The sequence below is a fragment of the Tetrao urogallus genome, assembly GCF_951394365.1.
Source record: "Tetrao urogallus genome assembly, chromosome: 4".
Taxonomy (NCBI): domain Eukaryota; kingdom Metazoa; phylum Chordata; class Aves; order Galliformes; family Phasianidae; genus Tetrao; species Tetrao urogallus.
In genome coordinates, this window is record NC_136817.1 from 70,858,258 (window position 1) to 70,883,047 (window position 24,790).

At 71.1% G+C, this 24,790-nt stretch overlaps 2 protein-coding genes across 2 annotated transcripts; one reads left to right on the forward strand and one right to left on the reverse strand.

The window, feature by feature from the left end:
- Positions 1-337: 337 nt before the first annotated feature.
- On the forward strand, positions 338-1,659 carry WBP1 (WW domain binding protein 1; the record flags this gene model as incomplete). The annotated part of the gene is made up of 4 exons (XM_079534765.1): positions 338-400; positions 556-658; positions 726-887; positions 977-1,659. 4 exons carry the CDS (start codon positions 338-340, stop codon positions 1,657-1,659), a joined length of 1,011 nt encoding a protein of 336 aa, XP_079390891.1.
- A 686-nt stretch (positions 1,660-2,345) lies between these two features.
- On the reverse strand, positions 2,346-5,066 carry MOGS (mannosyl-oligosaccharide glucosidase; the record flags this gene model as incomplete). Its single annotated transcript, XM_079534922.1, has 4 exons — positions 2,346-4,056; positions 4,127-4,320; positions 4,429-4,646; positions 4,727-5,066. The coding sequence occupies 4 exons, from the start codon at positions 5,064-5,066 to the stop codon at positions 2,346-2,348; spliced, it is 2,463 nt and encodes an 820-aa protein (XP_079391048.1).
- Positions 5,067-24,790: the final 19,724 nt, after the last annotated feature.

Below are 24,790 nucleotides of genomic sequence, written 5' to 3' on the forward strand. Positions count from 1 at the left end.
GGGACTCGGTCCCTTTGTCTCTGTTGTTGGGCGTGAGGCGCGGGCAGAGGCCGCCGATTGGACGAGGCGGGGGCGGCGGCGGCGACTCCCGTTGGCCGGCGGCGGCAGGGCGGGCGTCGGATTGGCGAGGAGGGCGGCGGGGGGGCGGGACCTCGGGCCGGGGAGCGATGGCGGCGGCGGAGGCCGCGGCCCGGGCTGCGGCGGGGGCCCGGGCGGCCGCCATGGGGTTGGCGGCGGCGACGGCGGGGGGTCGGCGGCTGCTGCTGCGGGCGGCGGGGGCCGGGGCGGCCGAGCGGGAGGAGCCGGCGCGGGGCCGCCGAGGGCTGTAGGCGGCGCCATGGAGCGGCCCGGCGGCGGCGCCGAGGGGGCCTGGGCCGCGCTGCTGGGCCGGCAGCACCAGGTACGGGGGCCGGAACGGGGCGGCGCGGGGCGAGGGCCGGAACGGAGCCGGCACGATCTCCGGGCGCCGCGCCGCCCCGGGCTCCGGCCCGGCCCCATCCCGGCCCCCGCCGCTCCCGCTGGAGCCGGCCGCGATGGGTCGGTTGTGCCCCGCAGGCCCGGGAGTTCTGCCCGGGGGTGAACAACCAGCCGTACGTGTGCGAGACCGGGCACTGCTGCGGGGAGAGCGGCTGCTGCACGTACTACTACGAGCTGTGGTGTGAGTGCGGGGCGCGGGGCGGGGCCGGGGGCGGCGAGGCGGGACGGACACGGCGCTGTGCCCGCAGGGTTCTGGTTGCTCTGGACCGTCCTCATCCTCTTCAGCTGCTGCTGCGCCTACCGGCACCGGCGGGCCAAGCTGCGCCTGCAGCAGCAGCAGCGGCAGCGGGAGATCAACCTCATCGCCTACCACGGTGCCTGCAACTACCCCGCCTCCATGATGGACCTCAGTGAGTGCCTCCGCCCCGCGCCCGCCCGTCCCCCCGTTCCTCCGTTCGGTCCGGCCGCGCCGCGCTCACCCCCCGCCCTCTGCCGGCAGGGATGCTGGCCTCCTTCAAGCTGCCCGCCTACGAGGAGGTGGCCCACCGGCCCGGCACGCCGCCTCCGCCCTACAGCTCCATCCTGGCGCAGCTGAGCGGGCCCCGCAGCCGCCTGGGCTCCAGCAGCCTGACGCTGTCGCCCAGCTCGGAGAACTACACCAGCTGCTCGTGCGAGTCGAGCTGCGTGACGTCCCCCAGCAGCACGTCGCTCTCGGTGCAGGTGACGGACGAGACGGAGCGCAGCCAGGCCAGCACGCCCAGCGAGGAGTGCGGCACCAGCAGCACCGGCACCGGCGCCAGCTGGGAGCTGCCCGAGGAGCCGCCCGCCCGCCCGGCCCCGCACAAACACGCGCTCTTCTCCTCCAACGTGGACTTCTTCGAGGCCGACTGCCACCGCTGCTCCGACATCGAGGAGGGCGAGGAGGAGGAGGAGGAGGAGGAGGAGGAGGAGGAGGAGGGGCGCGGCGCGGCGACGGAGGAAGGCGGCGAGCATCGCCGGCACCGGCGGCTGACGGGCGACTCCGGCATCGAGGTGGGGCGCTGCCAGGAGGAGGAGGGCGGCGAGGAGAGCGAGGGCGAGGGAGCGCGCCTGCTGGGCAAGGCCGGCTCCGCGCGGCCCCAACGCGGCGTCCCGGCCGAGCCGGGCAGCGCCGAGCCGGGCGCCGCTCCCCTGCCCGTGTGAGAGGGGCCCCGACCGGCCGCGTGGCCGCCTCCCCCGGGACGCCGCCGCCGCCCCGCCCGGAGCGGCCCGCGCTTCTCCCCGCCGCCGCCGCCGCCGCCGCCGCGCCCCGCCTTGGAGCAGCCGGGCTGGGGGCACCGCGGTGCCGAAGCCGCCCCTGCTCAGAGGGCCCGGGCGCGGCGCGGCCGCCCTCCCTCGCCTCCGCTCTCCGCCGCTGTCCCCGGGCTGTGGACTCTCGCCGCGGAGCCCCCGGGACGGCCCCGCCGGTACCCTGCTGCGGCACCGCCGCGCCCCGCGCCTTCCCCTCCGAACCGCTTCCGGGGAGCCGGGCCCCAGCCGGCCCGATCGCGAGGGCGGCTCCGTCCCGCTGCAGCCCGCGGGCCTGGGTGCGGGTGGCCGCGACCCCGCTAGCGTTCCGTCATCATTAAAGAGATGTGGAATCACGACCTCGCCGTGCCCGGCCGCGGGTCGGGGCGCTCGCCGAGCAGCTCAGCTCCCCGCGGGCGAAGAACCCCGCGCTGAGGCGGCGCTACGGGCGGCGGCGCGGGGAGAAGGACGGGGCCGGGCCGCGGCGGCCGTGCGCGCACGGTGACCGCACCGCTGTCACGCTGACCCCCAAGGCGGGCGGCGACGAGCGTCACATCCGAGCTTTATTGGCGGCGGAGGACCGGAGCCCCGGAGGGAAGCCGCTAGTAGTCCTCGGCCATCGCCAGCACCACGAGCGCCGACCAGCCGGTGAAGGGGTGCGAGCCCTGCCCCCGGCCCGTGCTGTCGCTGTAGTGCTCCCACAGGTAGCCGCTCTCGGCGTACTGCCGGTACAGGTTGCCGATCAGGTTGCGCCGCAGCTCCCCGTACAGCCGCTCCGCCCGCTCGCGGTGCGGCCCCGGCCGGTCGGCGTAGCCGTGCAGCGCCCGCAGCGCCAGGTAGTTGATGTTGACCCACACGGAGCCCCGCCAGTAGGGCGGGTCGTGCTCGGTGTTGCGCCGCATGTACAGCGGGCTGTCGCGGGCGAGCGAGCGCAGGCCGAAGGGCGTCCAGAGCCGCCGCTCGTCGCGCACGGCCTCCAGCACGGCGCCCAGCCGAGGGGAGTCGGGGCGCAGCAGCTGCAGCAGCAGCGGGAAGAGGCTGACGTAGCCCAGGGCGTCCACGAAGCGGAGCCGGGGCGCCTCCCGCACCACCCGCACCACCCGCGGGGCCGGGGGGGGCCGCCCGGGGGCCGCCCGCACCGCCTCGCGCCGCAGCTCCACCGCCCGGCTGTGGTTGCCGAAGTCGGCGAAGGCGCCGAGCTCCTCGGCCCAGTGCAGCCGCTCCAGCAGCTCGTTGTCGCTCAGCGCCCTCTCCGCACGCCGGTACGGCTCCGCCGGCTCGCCCAGCCGCTCGGCCGCCTCCGCCAGCACCCGGGAGGCCAACGCCATCCAGCAGCGCAGGTCCAGGTGCCGCTCGTCCGCCGAGGGGTGCGAGGCGCGGGGGTAATCGTCCAGCCCCGACGCCAGCGTCTTGGGGTTGAGGAAGCGCTCGGGGTCGGCGTCGCGGCCGCGCCAGCGGAAGGTGTGGGGCAGCGGGCCGGCCTGCGTGCCGTTGTACCACTCGTACCAGGCGCGCAGGCGGGGGAAGAGGCGCCGCAGGTACGGCAGCGGGGCGGAGGGCAGCAGCGGCTGCAGCGCCAGGAAGAGCGTGGGGGGGTTGGCGACATCGCTGTGCTGCACCACGAACTCGGGCGGCACCTTGGCGCGCACCTCGTCGCCCAGGATCTGCTCCCGCGGGATCCAGCCCTCGGCGTTCATCAGGTCCAGCCAGTGCGCCAGCACCTCGCGGCTCAGCTCCGGGTCCCAGCGCGCCAGCAGCAGCTGGTGGAAGCCTTCGTCCCACAGGAAGCCGCGGGGGAAGAAGGAGCGGGAGGGCACGGCGGTGAAGAGCGAGCTGTCGGGGTAGGGCGCGGGCTGCTCGTGCAGCGGGGAGCGCACCAGGGAGCGCCCGTGGAAGTAGCCCATCCCGCCCAGCATGTTGCTGAGCGCCGCCTGCGCGAAGCGGCGCTGCGAGGGGGGGAAGCCTTTGCGCTCCAGCCCGAAGGTTTCCTCGAAGCGCCGCTCGAAGGCGGCCTGGTGCCGCGCCAGCTCCGCCGTCAGCGCCGGCCCCAGCAGCGCGGCGCGCCGCTCCCGCACGCTGCCCGACTCGAAGGTCACCTCCACGCGGGCCGGCGGCCGCAGCGTCACCTGGTGCAGCAGGAGGTGGCTGCGCGGCGCCTCCGCCGTGCCCGGCAGCCCGCGGAACGCGTCCACGGCCACGAAGCGCTGCCGCGGCCCCTCCGGGGGGGCGAAGACGAAGCGGTCGCTCAGACTGCTCCGCACCACGTCGGTGAGGCGGTGCAGCCCCGGGCTCCACGCGTCCAGGTAGCGGTAGCTGCGAGCGGAGAGAGGCCGTCAGCACCCCGCGGCGCCGCGGGGCCGGGAGGCACCGGGCCGTTGGGCACCTGCTGTACTTGACGCCCTCCCCGTCGTCGGCGGTGGGCCTGTGGAAGGTGATCTTGAAGTCGCCCAGCTCCTCCGACGTCCCCGTCACGGCCGCCAGCCGGGCGCCGTCCTCCAGGTGCGGCCGCAGCTCGCCCTGCCCGTCCGTGGCCACGTAGAAGAAGAGGGAGACCGGAGCGGCCTGGCTGCCCGCGCCCTGCGAGGGAGGAGGCGCCAAGGAGCGCGGGGCGCCGCGAACTCCCGCGGTCCGTCCTCGGGCTCGCAGCTCCGCGCTCGCGGCACCACGCCGGGCTGCGGCCCCCACCTCCGGCCGGGCGGTGACGCGCCAGCTCCAGTCCCCGCCGTGCAGCCCCCCGGGCCGCTTAACGAACTCGGTGCGCAGCAGCAGCCCTCGGTCGTGGATGTCCTGCAGGCCGAAGCGCTCCCCGTCGTGCAGCAGCCAGCCGTAGCGCCGCAACCCGTCGCTCTGCTCGCAGGTGTGCCGCAGCTCCGCGCCCTCCCGCTGCTGCAGCCACATCAACCCTGGGGAGTGGGGGGGGGGGGGGCGCGACGGTCAGACCGGACCCGGCCCCCCCGCCCGGCGCCCCCCGCCCCGCACGCACCGGTGACGACGCTGCGGGGGCTGCGGGTCTTCATGCCGAAGTAGACGTGCGGGCGGTAGGAGCCCCAAAAGCGGTGCGGCGCGGCGCCGGGCCCGGTGGCACCGGGGGGCAGCGCGGGCGCGGCGGGGTGCGGGCTGACGGCGCGGGAAGCCGCTCGCCAGCGGCCCCACTGCGCCAGGAGCGCCCCCGCGGCCGCCAGCCCCAACCCCAGCGCCAGCGCCGCCGCCAGCCCCAGCGCGCCGCGCCCGCCCCGCTCCCCCCGCGCGGCCCCGCGTTCCCGGGCCCGGACCCGCGCCTCCCGGGGACCCTCGGCGCCGCGCCGCCGCCTCTCCGCCGCCATCTCGGAGACGTCATCGCCGCGCGACGCGCCGGGAAGGACGGAGAGCCGCCGGGTCGCGGCGCCCCCCTGCGGAGCCGCCTGCGGGAGGACTGAGCGCGGACGCGGAGCGGGGCTCCCGGCAGAGCTTTATTGTGCCCGGTGCGGCCCGGCGCTGCGGGGCTCGGCGCGGCGCTCACTGCTTCACTCGGCCCCCGTCGCCCTCGCTGACGAACCGCTTCCGGCCCCTGTGAGGGGGGTGATGGCAGATCGCCGCCCCACGGCGTCCCCGCGTCCCGTACCCGGCGGCCCCCCGGTGCTCCCCGTCCCGCACGACCGTGCGGTGCCCCGCTCCGCGTCCCAAAGCTGGCGGCCGCCCCGCCCCCCTCCTGTACCCGGTAGGGTCCCGCGTCTCCACGTCCCCGTATCCCAAACCCGGCGGTGTCCCCCCGTGTCCCCCCGTCCCATACCTGGCAGGACAGGCATCGCGCAGCGCCCGTGTCACCACGCCGCGCTGACAGCACAGCTCCAGCAGCCGCTCCAGGCGCGCGTGGGCCAGCGGTGCATCCAGGCTGAGGTCAGCCAGCGCCGCGTAGACCCGCTGGAAGCCCTGCAGCCACATCGGTGTCGTTGAGCGTCGGTGTCGGTGCTGCCCCGCGCCCCCATCCCGTGCTCACCCGGTTCATCTGGTCCAGCGTCACCAACCCGGTGTCCCACAGCACCTGCAGCAGCGTCGCCATCGTGGTCACCGGCGCGTCCCCGGAGCCCTCCAGCACCATCACCACCGCCTGCAGGGGTCACGCATCAGCGGGGCCGCGGGGCTCCGCAGCGGCGCCCGGCACAGCGCTCACCTCGTACACCAACTCGTGATGGAAGTGCGGCACCTCCAGCGCCCGCAGGCAGCGCTCGGCTTCTGACACCTCCCCGGACAGCAGGTACTCACGCAATAACAGGTTCATCTGTGGGACGTGGTGCAGGGCACCGGACACGGCACGGTGACACAGGGACGGGGAACAAGGACGTGGCGTGGGGACGGGGCACAGCGACGCTGGGATGCAGCACGGGGATGTCGTGCAGGACGAGGGGATGTGGCGTGGGGACGGGGGGTGCAGCAGGGAGGCGTAGCGGGGGATGCTGCACAAGGATGTGGCACAGGCCAGGGGATCTGGTGTGGGGATCTGGTGTGGGGATCTGGTGTGGCATGGGGATCTAGTATGGCATGGGGATCTGGTGTGGGGATCTGATATGGGGATCTGGTGTGGCATGAGGATCTAGTATGGCATGGGGATCTGGTGTGGCATGGGGATCTGGTGTGGGGATCTGGTGTGGCATGGGGGTCTGGTGTGGGGGTCTGGTGTGGCATGGGGATCTGGTGTGGCATAGGGATCTGCTGTGGCATGGGGATCTGCTGTGGCATGGGGATCTGCTGCAGGGATCTGGTGTGGGGATCTGATCTGGTGTGGCATGGGGATCTGGTGTGGGGATCTGGTGTGGGGATCTGGTGTGGCATGGGGATCTGGTGTGGCATGGGGATCTGGTATGGCATGGGGATCTGGTATGGGGATCTGGTGTGGCATGGGGATCTGGTGTGGCATGGGGATCTGCTGCAGGGATCTGGTATGGGGATCTGATCTGGTGTGGCATGGAGATCTGGTGTGGGGATCTGGTATGGGGATCTGGTGTGGCATGGGGATCTGGTGTAGGGATCTGGTGTGGCATGGGGATCTGGTATGGCATGGGGATCTGGTGTGGGGATCTGGTGTAGGGATCTGGTGTGGCATTGGGGATCTGGTGTGGGGATCTGGTGTGGCATGGGGATCTGGTGTGGCATGGAGATCTGGTGTGGGGATCTGGTGTGGGGATCTGGTGTGGCATGGGGATCTGGTGTGGGGATCTGGTATGGGGATCTGGTGTGGCATGGGGATCTGGTGTAGGGATCTGGTGTGGCATGGGGATCTGGTATGGCATGGGGATCTGGTGTGGGGATCTGGTATGGGGATCTGGTGTGGCATGGGGATCTGGTGTGGGGATCTGGTGTGGGGATCTGGTGTGGGGATCTGGTATGGCATGGGGATCTGGTGTGGGGATCTGGTGTGGGGATCTGGTGTGGCATGGGGATCTGGTATGGGGGTCTGGTGTGGCATGGGGATCTAGTATGGCATGGGGATCTGGTGTGGGGATCTGATATGGGGATCTGGTGTGGCATGAGGATCTAGTATGGCATGGGGATCTGGTGTGGCATGGGGATCTGGTGTGGGGATCTGGTGTGGCATGGGGGTCTGGTGTGGGGATCTGGTGTGGCATGGGGATCTGGTGTGGCATAGGGATCTGGTGTGGCATGGGGATCTGCTGTGGCATGGGGATCTGCTGCAGGGATCTGGTGTGGGGATCTGATCTGGTGTGGCATGGGGATCTGGTGTGGGGATCTGGTGTGGCATGGGGATCTGGTATGGCATGGGGATCTGGTATGGGGATCTGGTGTGGCATGGGGATCTGGTGTGGCATGGGGATCTGCTGCAGGGATCTGGTATGGGGATCTGATCTGGTGTGGCATGGGGATCTGGTGTGGGGATCTGGTATGGGGATCTGGTGTGGCATGGGGATCTGGTGTAGGGATCTGGTATGGGGATCTGGTGTGGCATGGGGATCTGGTGTGGGGATCTGGTGTGGGGATCTGGTATGGCATGGGGATCTGGTGTGGGGATCTGGTGTGGGGATCTGGTGTGGCATGGGGATCTGGTATGGGGGTCTGGTGTGGCATGGGGATCTAGTATGGCATGGGGATCTGGTGTGGGGATCTGATATGGGGATCTGGTGTGGCATGAGGATCTAGTATGGTGTGGGGATCTGGTGTGGCATGGGGATCTGGTATGGGGGTCTGGTGTGGCATGGGGATCTAGTATGGCATGGGGATCTGGTGTGGGGATCTGATATGGGGATCTGGTGTGGCATGAGGATCTAGTATGGCATGGGGATCTGGTGTGGCATGGGGATCTGGTGTGGGGATCTGGTGTGGCATGGGGGTCTGGTGTGGGGATCTGGTGTGGCATAAGGATCTGGTGTGGCATAGGGATCTGCTGTGGCATGGGGATCTGCTGTGGCATGGGGATCTGCTGCAGGGATCTGGTGTGGGGATCTGATCTGGTGTGGCATGGGGATCTGGTGTGGGGATCTGGTGTGGCATGGGGATCTGGTATGGCATGGGGATCTGGTATGGGGATCTGGTGTGGCATGGGGATCTGGTGTGGCATGGGGATCTGCTGCAGGGATCTGGTATGGGGATCTGATCTGGTGTGGCATGGAGATCTGGTGTGGGGATCTGGTATGGGGATCTGGTGTGGCATGGGGATCTGGTGTAGGGATCTGGTGTGGCATGGGGATCTGGTATGGCATGGGGATCTGGTGTGGGGATCTGGTGTAGGGATCTGGTGTGGCATTGGGGATCTGGTGTGGGGATCTGGTGTGGCATGGGGATCTGGTGTGGCATGGAGATCTGGTGTGGGGATCTGGTGTGGGGATCTGGTGTGGCATGGGGATCTGGTGTGGGGATCTGGTATGGGGATCTGGTGTGGCATGGGGATCTGGTGTAGGGATCTGGTGTGGCATGGGGATCTGGTATGGCATGGGGATCTGGTGTGGGGATCTGGTATGGGGATCTGGTGTGGCATGGGGATCTGGTGTGGGGATCTGGTGTGGGGATCTGGTGTGGGGATCTGGTATGGCATGGGGATCTGGTGTGGGGATCTGGTGTGGGGATCTGGTGTGGCATGGGGATCTGGTATGGGGATCTGGTGTGGCATGGGGATCTAGTATGGCATGGGGATCTGGTGTGGGGATCTGATATGGGGATCTGGTGTGGCATGAGGATCTAGTATGGCATGGGGATCTGGTGTGGCATGGGGATCTGGTGTGGGGATCTGGTGTGGCATGGGGGTCTGGTGTGGGGATCTGGTGTGGCATGGGGATCTGGTGTGGCATAGGGATCTGGTGTGGCATGGGGATCTGCTGTGGCATGGGGATCTGCTGCAGGGATCTGGTGTGGGGATCTGATCTGGTGTGGCATGGGGATCTGGTGTGGGGATCTGGTGTGGGGATCTGGTGTGGCATGGGGATCTGGTGTGGCATGGGGATCTGGTATGGCATGGGGATCTGGTATGGGGATCTGGTGTGGCATGGGGATCTGGTGTGGCATGGGGATCTGCTGCAGGGATCTGGTATGGGGATCTGATCTGGTGTGGCATGGAGATCTGGTGTGGGGATCTGGTATGGGGATCTGGTGTGGCATGGGGATCTGGTGTAGGGATCTGGTGTGGCATGGGGATCTGGTGTGGGGATCTGGTGTAGGGATCTGGTGTGGCATTGGGGATCTGGTGTGGGGATCTGGTGTGGCATGGGGATCTGGTGTGGCATGGAGATCTGGTGTGGGGATCTGGTGTGGGGATCTGGTGTGGCATGGGGATCTGGTGTGGGGATCTGGTATGGGGATCTGGTGTGGCATGGGGATCTGGTGTAGGGATCTGGTGTGGCATGGGGATCTGGTGTGGGGATCTGGTATGGGGATCTGGTGTGGCATGGGGATCTGGTGTGGGGATCTGGTGTGGGGATCTGGTGTGGGGATCTGGTATGGCATGGGGATCTGGTGTGGGGATCTGGTGTGGCATGGGGATCTGGTGTGGGGACGCGGCGTGGGACACGCATGGGAATGTGGCACAGGGACACGGTGTGGATGCGGGGATGGCACTGTGGGGTTGGTGGCACTGTGAGCGGATGAACACGGGGATGGGAGCGGGGACAGCAGACGGGCACAGCCAGGGACAAGGAGCACAGCAGGGGACATGCAGGGCGCATCCAGAGACAAGGGGGGGCTGAGGGGATGGGGCACAGTGGCGGCCACAGGGATGCACGAAGGGACAAGGCAGCAGCGCGGCACAGCAGCAGGCACCGAGAGGTGCTCTGGTTCCCGCTGACCTCCTTCACCAGGTGCTTGACGGGGCGCTGCCCACCCCCCACACCCCACACATTGTCCAGCCGGTTGACGTCACGCTTGATGCGGAGCAGGACGGCGGCGCGGTCCAGGGCGGCCCTGTGGAGCAGCAAGGGAGTGCAGGGCATGGGGCGGGCAGCGGGGCGAGGGCAGAGAGCGAGAGCAGTGGGGTGAGGGCAGCGGGGTGAGGGCAGCACTCACCTGGCGTGCTCGCAGTCCACGCGGCCTCTGTAGCGCTCCAGGAAGCCCAAGGGCAGCGCGTGGTCGGCCACCGCGCGGGCAATGAACTGCCCCAGCATCTGTGGGGGGCACGGGGTCAGCACGAGGACCCCCGGCCCGCTCTCCGCCGTAGCCCCGTCCCCAACCGCACGTCCCCGCCGGCACCTGAGGAGCCTCGGGGGTGTCGAGGATGAGGTCGGGGAGGTCCCGCAGCATCTTGTCGAAGGCCCAGGCGACGTCCTCGGGGCTCAGCACGCGGCCCACCAGGTCAGACAGCAGCCGTGATGTCAGCTCCCTGTGGCTGGCTTTGCCCTCCAACGCCAGTGCCACCGCCAGCGAGGGCACCGCGTGCCGCCGGACGCCCAGGTTCAGCCCCCGCAGCAGCTCCTGCGCCCGGCACCGCAGCCCCAGTGGGTGCTCACACCCTGCCCCGTGCTGCAGCCTGGCCCCAAATCCCTTCCAGCACTACGGTGCCCCCCATCCCCTCCTCAAGAGACTTCGCTCCTTCCTGAGGGCTCCCACCAGCCCTGGGCCCCATCCCTGCTGCAAGGCTCTGCCACACGGACCCTCCTTCCCCCCACGGGTCCCCTCGCCCCCGACGCACCACGACCTCGCCGGTGTCCCCGTGCTCGAAGTACTCCAGCACCATGGGCTGCACGTTCTGCTCCAGCTCGTCCTCCTCCAGTTCGGGCACCACGGTGGCATAGACCGTGTCCCCCTGCGGGGTCGGACGGGAGGCTCCGGAGAGGCGCCCGCAGTGATGGCTGCAGGGTAGGGGGGGAGGTGGGGGGCAGGGTCGTACCTGCGCCACTTCGTCGTAATTGGGATCGCGGGCGTCGGGCTCCTGGTAGCCGTACACCACGCCGGGGGCCCCCCACACGCCTTTACCCCCCGCGCCGCCTGCAGCGGGCACAGCAGGGGCTCAGCCGAGGGGGGGCACGGCGCGCACTTCGCGGGGGCTGCGGGGCCGCTCCGCGCTCACCTTTCTTGGGCAGCCCGCGGCCCTTCCCGCCGCGCGATCTGCGGTCGTGCGCTCTGCCCTTGGGGCTGCCGGGTTCGGCGCCCGGCTCCTCGGCCGGCGGCTCCCGGGCGGAGTCCCGGGACGAGGTGCGCCGCAGCCGCCGCTTGGCCTTGGCCCTGAGCCGCGCTTCGTGCAGGAGTTTCTCCGGGGGAGCCCAGAGCCGCGCCCCCCCGGCGCCGTCCTCCCCCTCTTCTTCTTCCCCCTCCTCTTCCTCCGCGCTCGGGCCCTGCGTGCACCGACGGCCCGTCACCGCGCGCCCCGACGGGACCCCCGCGGCCCCCTCCCACCCACCGCCCCCACGGCGGGGAACCCCCGGCACCGCTCCGGGGCTCCGCTCCCGATACTTGCCGGGGCGAACGGGGCGCGGGCGGTAGCGCCCGGCTCGGCCGTGCTGGCGGCGGACATCCCGGCGGCACCGGGACCGGGAGCGGAGGGAGGGGAAGGGGCGCGCCGCTCGGCCGGACCCCGCCCCGCCGCGCGGAGGAAGTGACCGGGAGGAGGCGGCGGCATCATGGGAGCCGTAGTCCCACCGGCACCGGCGGCACCGCGCGAAACAAGCGGGTCGGGGGGCGGGCGGGGGTCCCGATGGCCCCCGTGCACGCGCGGACACCGCGGGAGCGAATCTCAGATTCAGACCCCGACTCCGCGGATGCTCGGGGCCGGGACCCCTGGGAACGACCGCGGGGAGCCGGACACGGAGCGGTGCGGACGGAGCTCGAAGGCGGCGGGGAAGGAGCCCCGCCCGGTGTCCCCGCGGGGGCACCCACGTAGGACAGCGGCAGCGCCGATGGCAGACGGTGACGGCGCGGGGCGGAGGGCGACGGGTCGGGATGCTCGCGGCCACGGTGCGGGCCCGGCCCCCCCCGTGAGACCCCAGAGACCGGGACAGAAGCCGGAGCTCAGCGCCGCGTCGCTTTATTTCGGCCGCGCTCAGCCCTCGGGGCTCTTGGCCATGCACGGCAGGCCGGGGACGCGCCAGCGCCGCGCTCCGTGCAGCCGCAGCGCCAACCACTGCTGCTGCCCGCCAGACAGGTAGGACTCGGGGGGGCCGCCGCGGGGCCGGCCGGGGGGCTCCGAGCCGGGAAGGGGTTGGTGGGGCCCCGCTGAAGGCCCCGCCGCCTCCAGGGTCTCCAGGCTGTGCAGGCTGCTGGCGCCCAGCTCCTGCGTGCGGGCACCGTGGTTGGAGCCTGGGGGCGAGAGGAGACGGAGTCGGGGGAGGGAGCGCGGCGGGAGCCGTGGGGGCTCCCGGCTTCGTCTCCATCTCTTTCCCCATCCTCATTCCCATCCCCATCGCCACCCCCGTCCCATTTCTGTCCCCGTCCCCCCCCCCCCAACCCGATCCCCATCCCACCTCCGTTCCATCCCCGTCCCATTCACTCCCCCCTCCTCACAGCACTGCCGCAGGGAGGGCCAGCCGTGGGGCGGCAGGTACGCCTTGCCGCTGGGCTGCTGCAGGAGGCAGAGGATGGCACCGTCCATCTGCTGGAGGACGCGCAGGGAGAGCAGCGCCTGCCTCGTGTCGGGCTCCAGCCCGTACTGCTCGCACTGCACCAGCTGCCGCACCAGCGCGAAGTCCTGCTGCAGCTGCAGAGCGCCCTGCAGGCTGCGGGCGGCGCTTCAGCACCGACCCGGCGCCCCGCCGGTTCTCCCCCCTCCCTTCCGACTCCCCCCGGACCTGAACTTGATCTTCTGCGCCAGGATGTGATCCATCCACGCCTCCACGAAGGCCGTCATCACCCGCGCCAACGTGGGCACCTGGGAGTCGCGGGGCAGCAGCTGCGCGCCCTGCAGCACTTGGCCCAGCACCGTCTGAGCCGCCGCCGCCGCGTAGTCGCTGGGGGAGCTGGGCAGCTCTGCGGAGACACGGCGTCAGCCCCGCGGCCCCGTCCGGACCGGGGGGGGAAAAGAGGACGGGGGGCCGCCACCCACCGGCTCGGAGGCCGAGCCTCCAGTGCCTGCCCAGCGGCATGGTCTGGTCGAAGATCTCCGCCGACATCCGCTTGCAGTCCGTGGAGAAGAGCTTCAACACGTCCCCCGCGAACAGCTGCGAGCGGAGAGGAGCCGATGGGAGGCGCCTCCGAGCGGCCAAAGCGCTGCCTGCCGCTGAGCTGCCGGCTGCGGGCCCCCGGAGCCCCGGCGGCGGCCGTACCTGGATGCTGGCGGCCGCGGAGCGGATCTGCAGGCGCAGCCACCGCTCGTGTTGGGAGCGCAGGCGCCGGTGGGGCGCGAGGTGCTGCGGGCCGTCCTCGGGCTCCGGGAAGGCCGCGTCCACCAGCAGCTCCAGCGCGTCCGTCTCGGCCTTCAGCAGCTGCGGAGCGCACAGCCGTGACCTCAAACCGCCTCCGGGGCCGCGACGCAGCCCCGCACCGCGCCGAGCCCCGCGCCCACCTGCAGATCTCCCTGAGTGACGAGCAGGAATTGCTGCAGGGACCACGCCGCCAGGTACTGGAAGGCTTTGCCCATCAACCAGGAACGCGAGGCCTGAGCCGTGGCCAGGCAGCAGCCCAGCAGCTGCAGGCGCAGGCAGGGCGAGCCGAGGGGGCTGCCTGGAGGCGGAGCGGGGGGGCAGCGTCACGCAAGAGCCAACGCGGATCGCCCCCGTCCCCGCGATGCACCGCTCACCCTCCGGGTCGTCCGGCAGGTTCCGCAGGGCGGAGCTCAGGGCCGGGTAGAGCCGCTGAAGGAGCCGCGCCGTGCCGCTGTGCGCCGCGCCCTCCGAGCGCTCCGGCACCGCGCAGCGGTCGCTCAGCCCCGAGCCCAGCGCCAGGGCGAAGTCTGCGGGGAGACGCGATGCGAGCGGTGCCGGCAGCCGTGAAGGGGATCCCCCGCCCCACTTCCACCCCCACGCGTACCTCGGTGCCAGTCGAGCAGGGCAGCCCGGCACTGCAGCCGCCGGCACAGCCGCCCCAACTCCTCCTCGCACTCCGGGGCGATGCGGGCTGCGAACGGACAGCGCTGAGGAACGGCCCGGGGCCGCCCGGCTCCCACATGGTGCCGGCCTTCCGCGGAGGCAGCCGAGCTGCCCCTCCCGCACGTACCGGGACCGAGCGCCAGCTGCAGCTCCCGTGCGACGCCGGCGGCGCGTCCCGTCCCGCCGGCCGGTAGCTCCAAGCGGGGGCCCAGCGCGGCGCCGGCCGCCTCCCAGCACAGCGGGCGGTACCGGGCGTGCAGAGCCTCGGCCGCCGCCGCGTGGGTCGCGTCCAACCAGCGCACCGCCTTGCAGGCCGAGCCCGGCCGCGGGGACGGAGCCGCGGAGCTCTCCGTGGGAACGCCGAGGGCAGGACGCCAAAGGCCGTCGGCAGAGGCCACCAACACCTGCAGCACGGGGCCCACGAGCCGCTCGTCCTCACGGCACAGCGCCCGCAGCGCCTCGGGGAGGCTCCGCGCCGCCTCCCGTCCATCCTCCTCCTCCTCCGCGACGAAGCCGCCGTCTCCGTGCCGCAGGAGCAGCGCGAGGCTCTCGGCCGCCCGCCGGCCCCTCTCTGCCGCCAGCAGGGCCAGCACCCGCCGCAGGGGGAAGGCGCGGGGCGGCATCCCCGCGGCCCGGTCGGCGCCGGCGGTCGAGCGAGCGGAGCCCGGCTCCGTATCCAGCTCCGCCAGCACGCGGTTGTAGACCTCCAGACCTTGGAAGAGGTCGGCGAGCTGCGCCGGGGGGGCCCCGTCCCGCACCGCACCGCGCAGCGCGGCCTCCAAGCGCTCCTCCAGCAGCCGCGCCGCCTGCAGCGCCAGCAGCTCCAGCGCCCGCCGCATGTGAGCCACGGCCTCGAGCCGCCCCAGCAGCAGCGGCCGCAGCCACGCGTCGCCCCGCATCCGCCGCCTCAGCGCGGCCCAATGCCCGGCGTGCGTCCGCAGCTCCTCGCACAGCGCCCGCAGCGGCCGCGGCTCGGGGCTCAGCAGCAGGCGGACGAAGTCGGAGGCGGCCTTCAGGCGGCGGCTGTAATGGCGGGCCAGGCGCAGCTGGTGGCGGTGCTGCAGCAGGGCGTGCAGCGCGGCGCAGCGCTCGGCCACGCGCGGGTGCACGGCGTGGTAGCAGAAGGCGTCGGCTGGCGGCGGCAGCACGTGGCCGCGGAACGTCTCGGTGCGCGGATTCTCCCAGGCGCGGAAGGCGCGGCGCAGCCCCCGGAAGCTCTGCTCCACCAGGGCCGCGCGGGGGCCGAACTCGGCGTCCTCCTCGTCGCTGTCCGAGGCGGAGGAGCCGCCGCCGGGCCGTGGAGAGCGCAGGCGGAGAATCCCGGGACCGACGCAGCTCCGCAGAATCGCCTCCGCCCTCTGCAGGGAGCGCGCCAGGCCGCCCGGCGAGGGGCCGCCCGCGGGACGGAGCGCCGCCGGTGGGAACGCGGGGCCCGGGGCCGCCGGGGACCTCGGGGTACTGTGCGGGACCGGAAGTACCGGGCGCTCACCTGGCTCCGTGAGCTCCGTGCCGCTCCCGGGCAGGGCGGGCAGGCGGCCTCGCGGCGGCACGCGGGCCATCAGCAGCAGCAGCAGCGCCTCCAGGCCGGGCCCGTCGGCACCCAGCAGCTGGCGGCACGGAGCGGGCGGAACGGGGCGGTGAGAGGGGCGGGGCGCACTCAGCTCCTGGCCCCGCCTCCCGCCCCCTCGGCCAATCGCCGCCCGCCGCCTGCAGCGAGGGGCGGGGCGATGCCGCGCGCGGGGGGCGGGCGCCGTTGCCACGGAGACGCCGCCCGCGGCCCGGCCCGGCCCTGGATTCGCGGCCCGGCGGCGGCCCCGGTCCCGAACTCGGCCGCGACAACCGGTGCGGCTCCGGCCCGCGCCGCCCGCCACCCCCAGCGCGGCTCCGCCCCGCGCTCCCGGCCCACGGCGCCCCGCTACCGCGACGATCCCCGCTCCGCGGGTCTCACCTGCAGGCACGGCCTCGCGCAGCGCCCGTCCTCCATTCCCCACGGCGGCGTCGGGACGCGGCCCGGAGCGGCGCGAGGCCCGGCGGAAATGAGCTTAACCGCAGCGCTAATCTGGCGGCGCCCGGGGGACACCGGGACGGCGCGGGGGCGGCGCCGGCCGCGACGCGAGCGCTCGGCGGCGCTTGGGCCTCGCGGGCCACCGTCCTGCCCTCATCCGAGATGGAGGCGGCCGCCTCGCGCCCCGCCCGCGCCCGACTTCCGGTGTCCTCCCAGCGGGCGCTTCCGGTTGCGGTGGGCGGTTCCGTTCCGCCGCGTTTCGCTTTCGTTTGGCGGCGGCTCCGCCCCGCGCGGCCATGGGGGACGTTCCGGGGCCGGGGCTCGGCTTCGCTCCCTTTGCGGTGCCGGGTTGGTTCTGCCCCGAGTCCGACGGAGAGGAGGCGGAGGAGGAAGAGCGCTTTATCCCGACCTACGGCCGCCCCCCGTTCGCTTTCTATGGGCCGTACGGCGATCCGCTGCTCGTCCCTCCGCGCGGCTTTACGGACGCGGATGCGGAGCCGCGCGGGCTGAGCGCGGCGCGGAGGCACCGCGTTACGGCCGAGGTGAGCGCCGCCCCGGCCCGTCCCACCGCGGCCTTTGCTCCCTCCGCTCCCACCCGCTCTGCTCCCGCAACCCCGGCTCCGCTCGGCCGCCCCTCGGCTCCGTTCTGCCGCTCCGGGGCTGAACCGTCCCTGCTTCTGCCTTCCTGCAGAGCCCCGCTGCGATTCCTCCCGGCTCCGGGGCTCCCACAGGTGTCCCCACCACCCCGCGGCCGCCCTGCTGCTGGCTGCCTGTCCCAACCCTGTCCTGCCCTGCAGCGCAACCCGGGGGCTTGCAATCATTCACCAGCAGCTCTCCTTCCCCAGGAAGCGGAGAAGAACGCAATGGAGCTGCTGGCAGAAGAGGAGAGAATGAAGAAGAAAGCGGAGAGGAAGAAACTGAAGAAGAAGGTGGGTGTGTGATGCCATGACGCTCACACAGCTCTCCTGGGGCGCGTGCGGCCCTTCCTGCTGAGCCGTGCCCTCTGTTTATCCTCTGCCTGCAGCTCATCGGGCAGTGAGCTGCGCCCCAGGGCGTGTGCTGGGTTTGTTCTGCACGGCGCTGGTGCCAGCTCACCATTTCTTTATTTCTGGTTTCCAGAAGCAAAAAGACCGGAGGAAACAAGAGAAGTTGGAACAGGAGCTGAGGAGCAGGCAGGCGGCCGCGTCGGTGAGCAGCTTTGCGCCTCCCTGGGGCGGGCAGCCCTGGGCACGGCACTGAGAGCCTTTTGGAGCTCAGGGGGCTCCTACAAACCCCCAGACACCAGGGGCCGGGCTGCCAGGAGCAGAGCCCACCCTCTGCCCTCGTCTGCCTGCAGAGCACCGCATCCCCGGCCAGTGCTGCGGGCGCCGCTCATGGGGACACCAGCAGTGCTGAGGAGGAGAGAGGCTGCCTGGCCTCCAGCCCCCCTCAGTGCCTCCAGGATCGTGCAGAGGAGGGAGTGGGGGATCTGGAAGGGATAGAGGTGAGAGTGGGATGCCTCGTGCTGGGTCAGCCCTGCACAGTGACGGCGGTGTGTCTGAGTCCCTGAGCGTCCCCTGAGTGCCGCCAGCCCCCCACAGCCAGGGCCTGCAGCTCCGCACGGCTCCCATCCCTCATTTTCCTAGGATGAACTGGATTTGAGTTGCACCTTTGTCATCAAAGCGTGGCAGAAAGCGGGCGTGAAGCCGCCAGCACCTGCAAAGGATAAATCAGTCAGAGCTGATGCTGCAGGGCCCAACAGGAGGCTGCAGGAGGGGGTGAGTTGGATCCCGGTCCTCACAGGGGCATCTCCACACGTGAGAAGTGTGCTGCTCAGTGCAGATGGTCTGCAGGGCCCCTGGCACAAGGAGCCTTAGATGGCGTGGGGCAGACCAAGGCTTGGAAAGGGGAGATGACAGCAGGACGAGGGGAAATGGGTTGAAGATGAGGGAGGGAAGGTTTAGGTTGGGTGTCAGGGGAAGTTGTGCGCTGTGAGAGCGGAGAGGGGCTGGAACAGCTGCAGAGAGGCTGTGATGCCCCGTCCATCCCTGGAGGTGTTGGAGGTTGGATGGGGCCCTGGGCAGCCTGGGCTGCTGTGCAATGGGGAGGTTGGTGGCCCTGCATGCAACAAGGGGTTGGAGCTTTGTGATCCTTGAGGTCCCTTCCAACCCCGGCCATTCTGTGATTCTAGAGGGGTTCAAGAGCCTGGCGCTGGGCACAGGGATCCCCAGCTGCAGCTTCCCCTGTGGCACAGCGCGGTGATCCCAGGGCTGGGTTTTGGTGCCCAGGTGGTGATGGGGACGCTGCGTTCATCCCAACGCTGCAGGCTGGGGGCTGTGGCAGCTCCTCTGTAGCCTCTCATGGGTTTATGGAGCTGGGGGGGGGGGCATCCTCTGCCCTCTCCCAGCAGCTCTGCAAGCTAAGGCACAGCAGGGAGTAATGCCCACGCGCCGGGGACAGCAGCTGTGCCTAAACCTCTGCTCCTGGGCCGGGCCAGGAGCCTGAGCCCCCACTGCCCTGTATGGCTGCCCCACAGGCACCCGAGCCCCCACTGCCCCGCACGGCTGCCCCACAGGCACCCAAGGCCGAGCCTGCGCTCTTGGACACAAACATGTTGGAGCAGAGCCTGATTCTTGCAGGTCAGTGCCTCGGGCATCCCCGGGCAGCAGGAGGCAGAGGGTGGGCTCCGCTCTGCTGCGTGCCAGCTTCGGGGGTAGGTTTGCCCCCCAGGAGGGCTGTGCTGGACACGCGTCCTTGCTCTTATCACCATCTGTGGGGCTGCACGGCTCCTGCTTGTCCCCACAACGCCTTTCCCACACAGCTGGGTGCAGTGCAGAGCTGCACCGTCCCCCGCAGAGCCCTGCACTCCCTGGCTGCGTTGCTGCGTGCCGGTCAGCAGCGGGCGATGCTCTCCCTGCAGGCTGTGGCTACCAGGCTGCCGTGCAGGGACGCTACACAGAGGCTGTGCAGGCCTTCACCGAGGCCATAAAGCTGAACCCCAGGGAGCACCGGTGAGAGGTGGGCTGCGGGAGGGCCTGGGCAGCGCCCTGAGCCCGCATTGCTGACCCATGTTATCCCCCAGGCTCTTTGGGAACCGGTCGTACTGCTACGAGAAGCTCCGGCAATACCAGGAAGCGCTGAGAGATGCCCAGATGGCCCTGGAGCTGCAGCCCAGCTGGCCCAAAGGCTTCTTCCGCAAGGGCAAGGCGCTGTGGGGGCTGAAGGTAGCGTGGAGGCAGGGCTGCAGGGCTCGGCGTCCCTGCGGGCAGCGGCTCAGCCGCTCTCTGCTCCCAGCTCTACGCCGAGGCCAGGGACACCTTTGAGCAGCTGCTGCACCTCAAGGGCTCCCACGCTGACGTAGCCACCAGGCTGGAGGCCTGCCAGATGCTGCTGCAGGTGAGCTCCGGCCCCGCCGCTGCCTCCCCACGGCTGCCCTGTGCGCTCTGACCCCTCTGCCCTGCAGCAGAGCAGCCTCCGCGATGCCGGCAGCCCCAGGGAAATCCCAGCGCTGGAAGCTGGGGAGCCGCTGACACCCACCTCCGGTAAGGGACCTTCGTCGTGCTCCCGGGGTTGGGGTGAACGTGGCGGAGCTGGGAGGGTGCGAGGGGTGGTGCTGAGCCCCGAGAGCTTCTCAGCAGATGAGTGTGTGAACGGTGGCAGCAGCGATGTGGACGCGAGCGGCTTCGTGACCGTGGTGAACTCGAGGAGCCACTCGAAAAGCCACGTGCGGAACGCGGCCACGGCGAGCCCCAGGCACACGCTGCCTTGCCAGCACCCTGCCAGGTAAGGCTGGGATTCTGGCACAGGACAAGGGGCTGCTGGGTCCACGGGCTGCTGGGGGGCGGCCCTCGGGGATCGGCGGGAGCGGGGCAGGGGTTGGGCTGCTGGTGACGGTGCCGTTTGGCAGGGACTGCTATCCTCTGTGGGTCGGAAACATCACTTTCAAGGTCACCAAGAAAGCGCTGCAGAGCTGCTTCGGCCGGTGAGTGCCCTGCAGCGCCCGTCCTCCCCGGCCCCATCCCTGTAGGACCTGATGGCGCCGCACCGCCCCACGCCGCCCGGTCTCTGACCGTCCCTGCGCCGGGTTCCGGTTCCCTGCGCTCCCGGGGAGCGACCCCTCCTCCATCGCGGTGCAGCCCGGCCGCCTTCTGCTCCGTTTCCCCTTCCCTGCAGCGGGGGGTGGCCGGGGGCGGCCGGCTGAGCTGCCCCACCACGCAGGTTCGGGCAGATCCAATCCATCCGGCTGCTCCCGGAGAAGCGCTGCGCCTTCATCAACTTCCACCAGAAGGCAGCGGCGGAAGCGGCGTACGGAGCCATGCTGGTGAGCGCCGGGCTGCCGCTCCCCGTGCTGCGGGACGGGCGCACGGCGCTGACGGCTGTCCCCCCCTGCAGGGCGCCGAGCTGGAGGGCTGCCGGCTGGCGCTGCAGCTCAAACACCCGTCCCACGCCACGCCGCCGCCCCGGCAGCGCCCGTAGGACCCTCCGTGGGGGAACCTTCCTCATCTCGCGGATGCAGAACGGGACGCCCGGTGGGCGCCGCCCCGCGTGCTGCCGGACCCACAAAGCAGCCCGCGGCGCTGCGGGAGCTCGGGGCCGCACGCCGGGCTTTGGAGCCGCGCTCCTGCCGCAGCCTCGTGTGCCTTCTCCCCGCAACGGCCGGCCTGGTCTCATCCCGCCGCTCCTACCTCGTGCCCCCGGCGTGGCTGCGCCTCGTGGCTGCAGCACGGCTGCGCTGCCCCGGTGCCACAGGCCGGTGCCGGGCGGCTCGGTACCCACGGGCGCAGCCCTTCCTGCAGGGATGGGAACCTGCCGTGGGTTTCTTAATAAAAGCGAGAGCCGACAGGGCCTTGCGTGGCTCTTTCCCTCGGCCTGGAGCCCTTCCTGTGATGGGAAACCCCGGGGCCGGATGGAGGGCATCTTGGGGTGCCCGGTGCCCCCCGGGACACCCAGCAGTGGGGGTCCCCTAACGTGGGAGTGGGGGCGGTGGGTGCTCCGGAGTGAAGTGTGAGGGGCCGTTTGTAGGTGAGGGAACCGCGGGGCAGCGCGTCGGGGAAGGGGGGGGGGGGGGGTTGGATTAATATGCAAATGGGCGGCGGGGAGAAGGAGCGCGGGAGACAGCGAGTAATTAATCACTAGTTAAAAGAAATTAATACCAACAGCAGAGGTTGTCAGGAAACAGCGGTGGAGTTAATCATGCAGAAAATTGGAAGAGGAAAGAGATGAGAGTGCGTGGGGAGAAGGGAAGACAGGGCTGAGGCTGACGGGTTCGCTGGCCAGCGGCACGGCACGGCATGGCACTGCATGGCACTGCATGGCACGGCACGGCATGGCACGGCACGGCATGGCACTGCATGGCACGGCATGACACAACAGCTGCCCGGAGGCCATCGGGACGCACACCCCGTGTGTGGGTGCACGCGGGTGTGAGCGTGGCCCCGTGCCGGGAATCGGGGGACACGCGTGGCCGCAGTGCGGGGCTCCGTGCCCGATGCGGGGTCCCACAGCCCCGGCTGTCCCCGGGCTGAGCCCTTGTGTGCGGCGCTGGGAAGCACCGTGCCCAGGGGGGTGGGAGCTGCGCACCGCCCGGCCCCGCAGCCGCTCCCACCCCGATCAGCTGCACCCCGGGACGGGGGCTGGGATGGGCTGGGGGCCGCGGCCGGGGGCACCGCAGCTGCCCGGTGCTGATAGGGGATGGAGGAGCCAGGGGGCCGGGCTCGGTTCCCGCTGCGGGGATGGAGAGAAGACCCACGGGCCGAGCTACGCGTCACCCAGCGCGGCCTCCTGCCGGGGGAGGGGCGGGGGGCCCCGAGGGCCGGGGGGCTGCGGGGACGGCCAACAACCCCCCCTCCTCGTTATCCGCTCCGCGTCTTCGCTGCGGCTGCGCGACAGTCGGGCGCTCGTGGGGCCGACGTGAGCCGTCGGCTGCGGGGCGAGGGGGGAGCCGGGGGGAGGGGGGGGGGGGGTAGCGGCCCTTCCGCTTTGCTCACCCGTCGTGGAACGGACGGTTGTGGCCGGGACGCCCCGGGGGCTCCGCGCCGCCCTGCGGGATCACGGCTGCGGGAACCGCGGCTCGGGGAGCGGCTCCTGTGAGCTCCGTGCAAACCCGCAACTGCGTGTACGACCCCCCCCCCGCGACCCCCCCGGGGGGAGGGCAGAGGATCCGGCCCCGTATCGGCACTCGGGGAGCCCCGGCCCACCCCCCCCACCCCGGGGCCGGATTCCTTCCCGGCGCTGCAGGATCGCAGCCGCAGCCCCCGCGCCCCCCGCAGCCCCCCTCGCGCGCTCCTACCTGTCAAATTAAACGCGATTCCCCGCGGGGAAACGCTCAAAGGCACTTTCAGGGCTAAATCTCATTTTTTTCCCCCCCCCCCCCCTCCCCCTCTGCCGCAGCGCTGGGGGAAGGGAGGGACAATGCAATTAAGAACGGAGCGATGACGGCGGAGCGGCCCCGCGCGGAAGTTGGCGGCGCTGTAATTGGATCGGGCGGGTTCGGGTGGCTGCGGGGGGGCACCGGCGGGCGGTGACAGACGGCCCCGGGGAGCGCTGAGGGGGCGGCAGCTGCGGGTCACCCCCCGGAGAGGCGGGGGGGGAAAGGGGGGGAGAGCGGGGCGGGGACCGAGAGGTGTGACGTCACCGCAGCATGACGTCACGGGCGGCTGTCGGGGTGCGCGGAGTCCCGCGTGAGGGGACGGACAGACGGACACCGACAGACGCGTGGAGCCGTGTCTGTCTGTCCGTGTGTTCATATGCCCGCGTGTCGCCGCGTCCACGTGTCCGTGCGTCCCCGTGATCCCACGCCCCCGTGTCTGTCTGTCCGTGTGTTCGTACGTCCGTGCGCCTCCGTGTCCCTCTGTCACCCCCTCCTTCTGTCCCCGTGTCCCTGTGTTCCCCCCATCCCCATCTCTGCGTCCCCACATCCGTCTGTCCCCGCGTCTGCGTGTCCCCGTGCTCTCGTGTCTCTGCGCATCCCACGTCCGATTGTCCCCATGTCTTTGTGCTCCCGTGTCTGTCTGTCCCCGTGTCCCTGTGTCCCCGTTCCCCCCTCTTCGTGTTCCCCCTCTCCGTGTGTCCCCGTGTCTGTGTGTCCCGGTGTCCGTACCCGTGTCCCTTTGTCACCCTCTCCTGTTCCCGTGTCCCCCCATCCCCGTGTCCCCGTGTCCGTGTGCCCCCATCCCTGTGTCCCCACGTCCCCCCGCCGCGCCCCGCTCCCCGTTTAGGAGATGCCCCCTTTATTCCACATATATACACGGGGCGGACCGGGGCCCGGCGGCGGCCGACGGACGGACGGACGCGGGAGGGGAGGAGGGTGGAGGTGCGGGGGGGAAATAAAATTACAAGAAAACAGAAATAAAGCGGAAACAAAGAGGACGGGAGCACCGCACCGATCCCCCCCCGGCCCCCCTCCCCTTCAGGCCCCCACGTCGATCTCCTCCTCGGACAGCTCGGAGGGGCCGGGGGGGGCCGGGGGGGGTTCCCGCAGCCGCAGCGCCTGCAGGGAGGCCACGTCGGCGCGCATCTCGTCCAGGTCGCGCTTGAGCTTAGCGCGGCGGTTCTGGAACCAGGTGATGACCTGCGCGGAGCTGAGCGCCAGGCGCTGCGCCAGTTGGTCGCGGTCGGCGGGGGACAAATATTTCTGGCGCACGAAGCGGCGCTCCAACTCGAAGAGCTGCTGGTTGCTGAACGCCGTGCGCGATTTGCGCCGCTTCTTCGACGTCGGGCGCTGCGCGAGGGCGCTCAGAGGGTCCCGACCTGCGGGGGGGGAGGGGGAGACGGCGTCAGAGCGGCAGAACCGGCACCGAAACCGGACCGAAACCGGGCTCGGCCCGCTGAGCCCCGCCGGGCAGAGCCTAGCGGAGCGGAACGGGACCGGGCCCGACTCGGCAGTGCGAAGCAAACCGGGCCGGGCCGAGCGTCGCGCTGCTGAGCCGAGCCGAATCGTGCCGAGAGTTACAGCAGCGAGCCCGGCGCAGCAATGCTCTGCCGAAACGGGCCGTGATGGCGCGCGTTATATCGCCGAGCTGAGCCGAGCCGAATCACAATTGCCAAGCGTCACACCGCCGAGCCCGGCCCGGCTTTATATCGCCGTGCCGAGCCGAGCCGTGCTGAGCATTGCTGTGCCGAGCTGTGCCTTGCATCGCCGGCCCGAACCGTGCTGTGCGCTGCGTTAATTTGTTGCGCCGAGCCGCGCCAGGCAAAGCCGTGCTGAGCGCTGCATTTCTGAGCGGAGCCAGGCCGTGCTGGGCCTCGCAATGCTGAGCCGGGCCGGGCCGGGCCGAGCTTTGTATTGCCGAGCCGAGCATCGTGTTATGATCCGGGCCGGGCCGAGCGTTATGTCGCTGAGAGGAGCGTTGCCGAGCCGCGCTGTGCCGAGCGCCACATCGCCGTGCCGTGCCGTGCTCGGTCCGGTCCCGGCCGTGGCCCCGCTCGTTGCACCGCACGGCGCTCCGCTCCGCCGCACATCGGCCCCGGCCGCCGCCTCCCACCGCCCCGCACAGCCCCGGCGCTGCCCGCTGGCTCCGCTCCGGTTCGGGGCCGCCCGCTGCGGGCCGGGCTCAGCGCGGTGCCGGGGCTGCCCTCGGGTTCCGCTCCTGCGACCGTTCGGAGCTCCGCGTCCCGAGCGCTCCGGGTG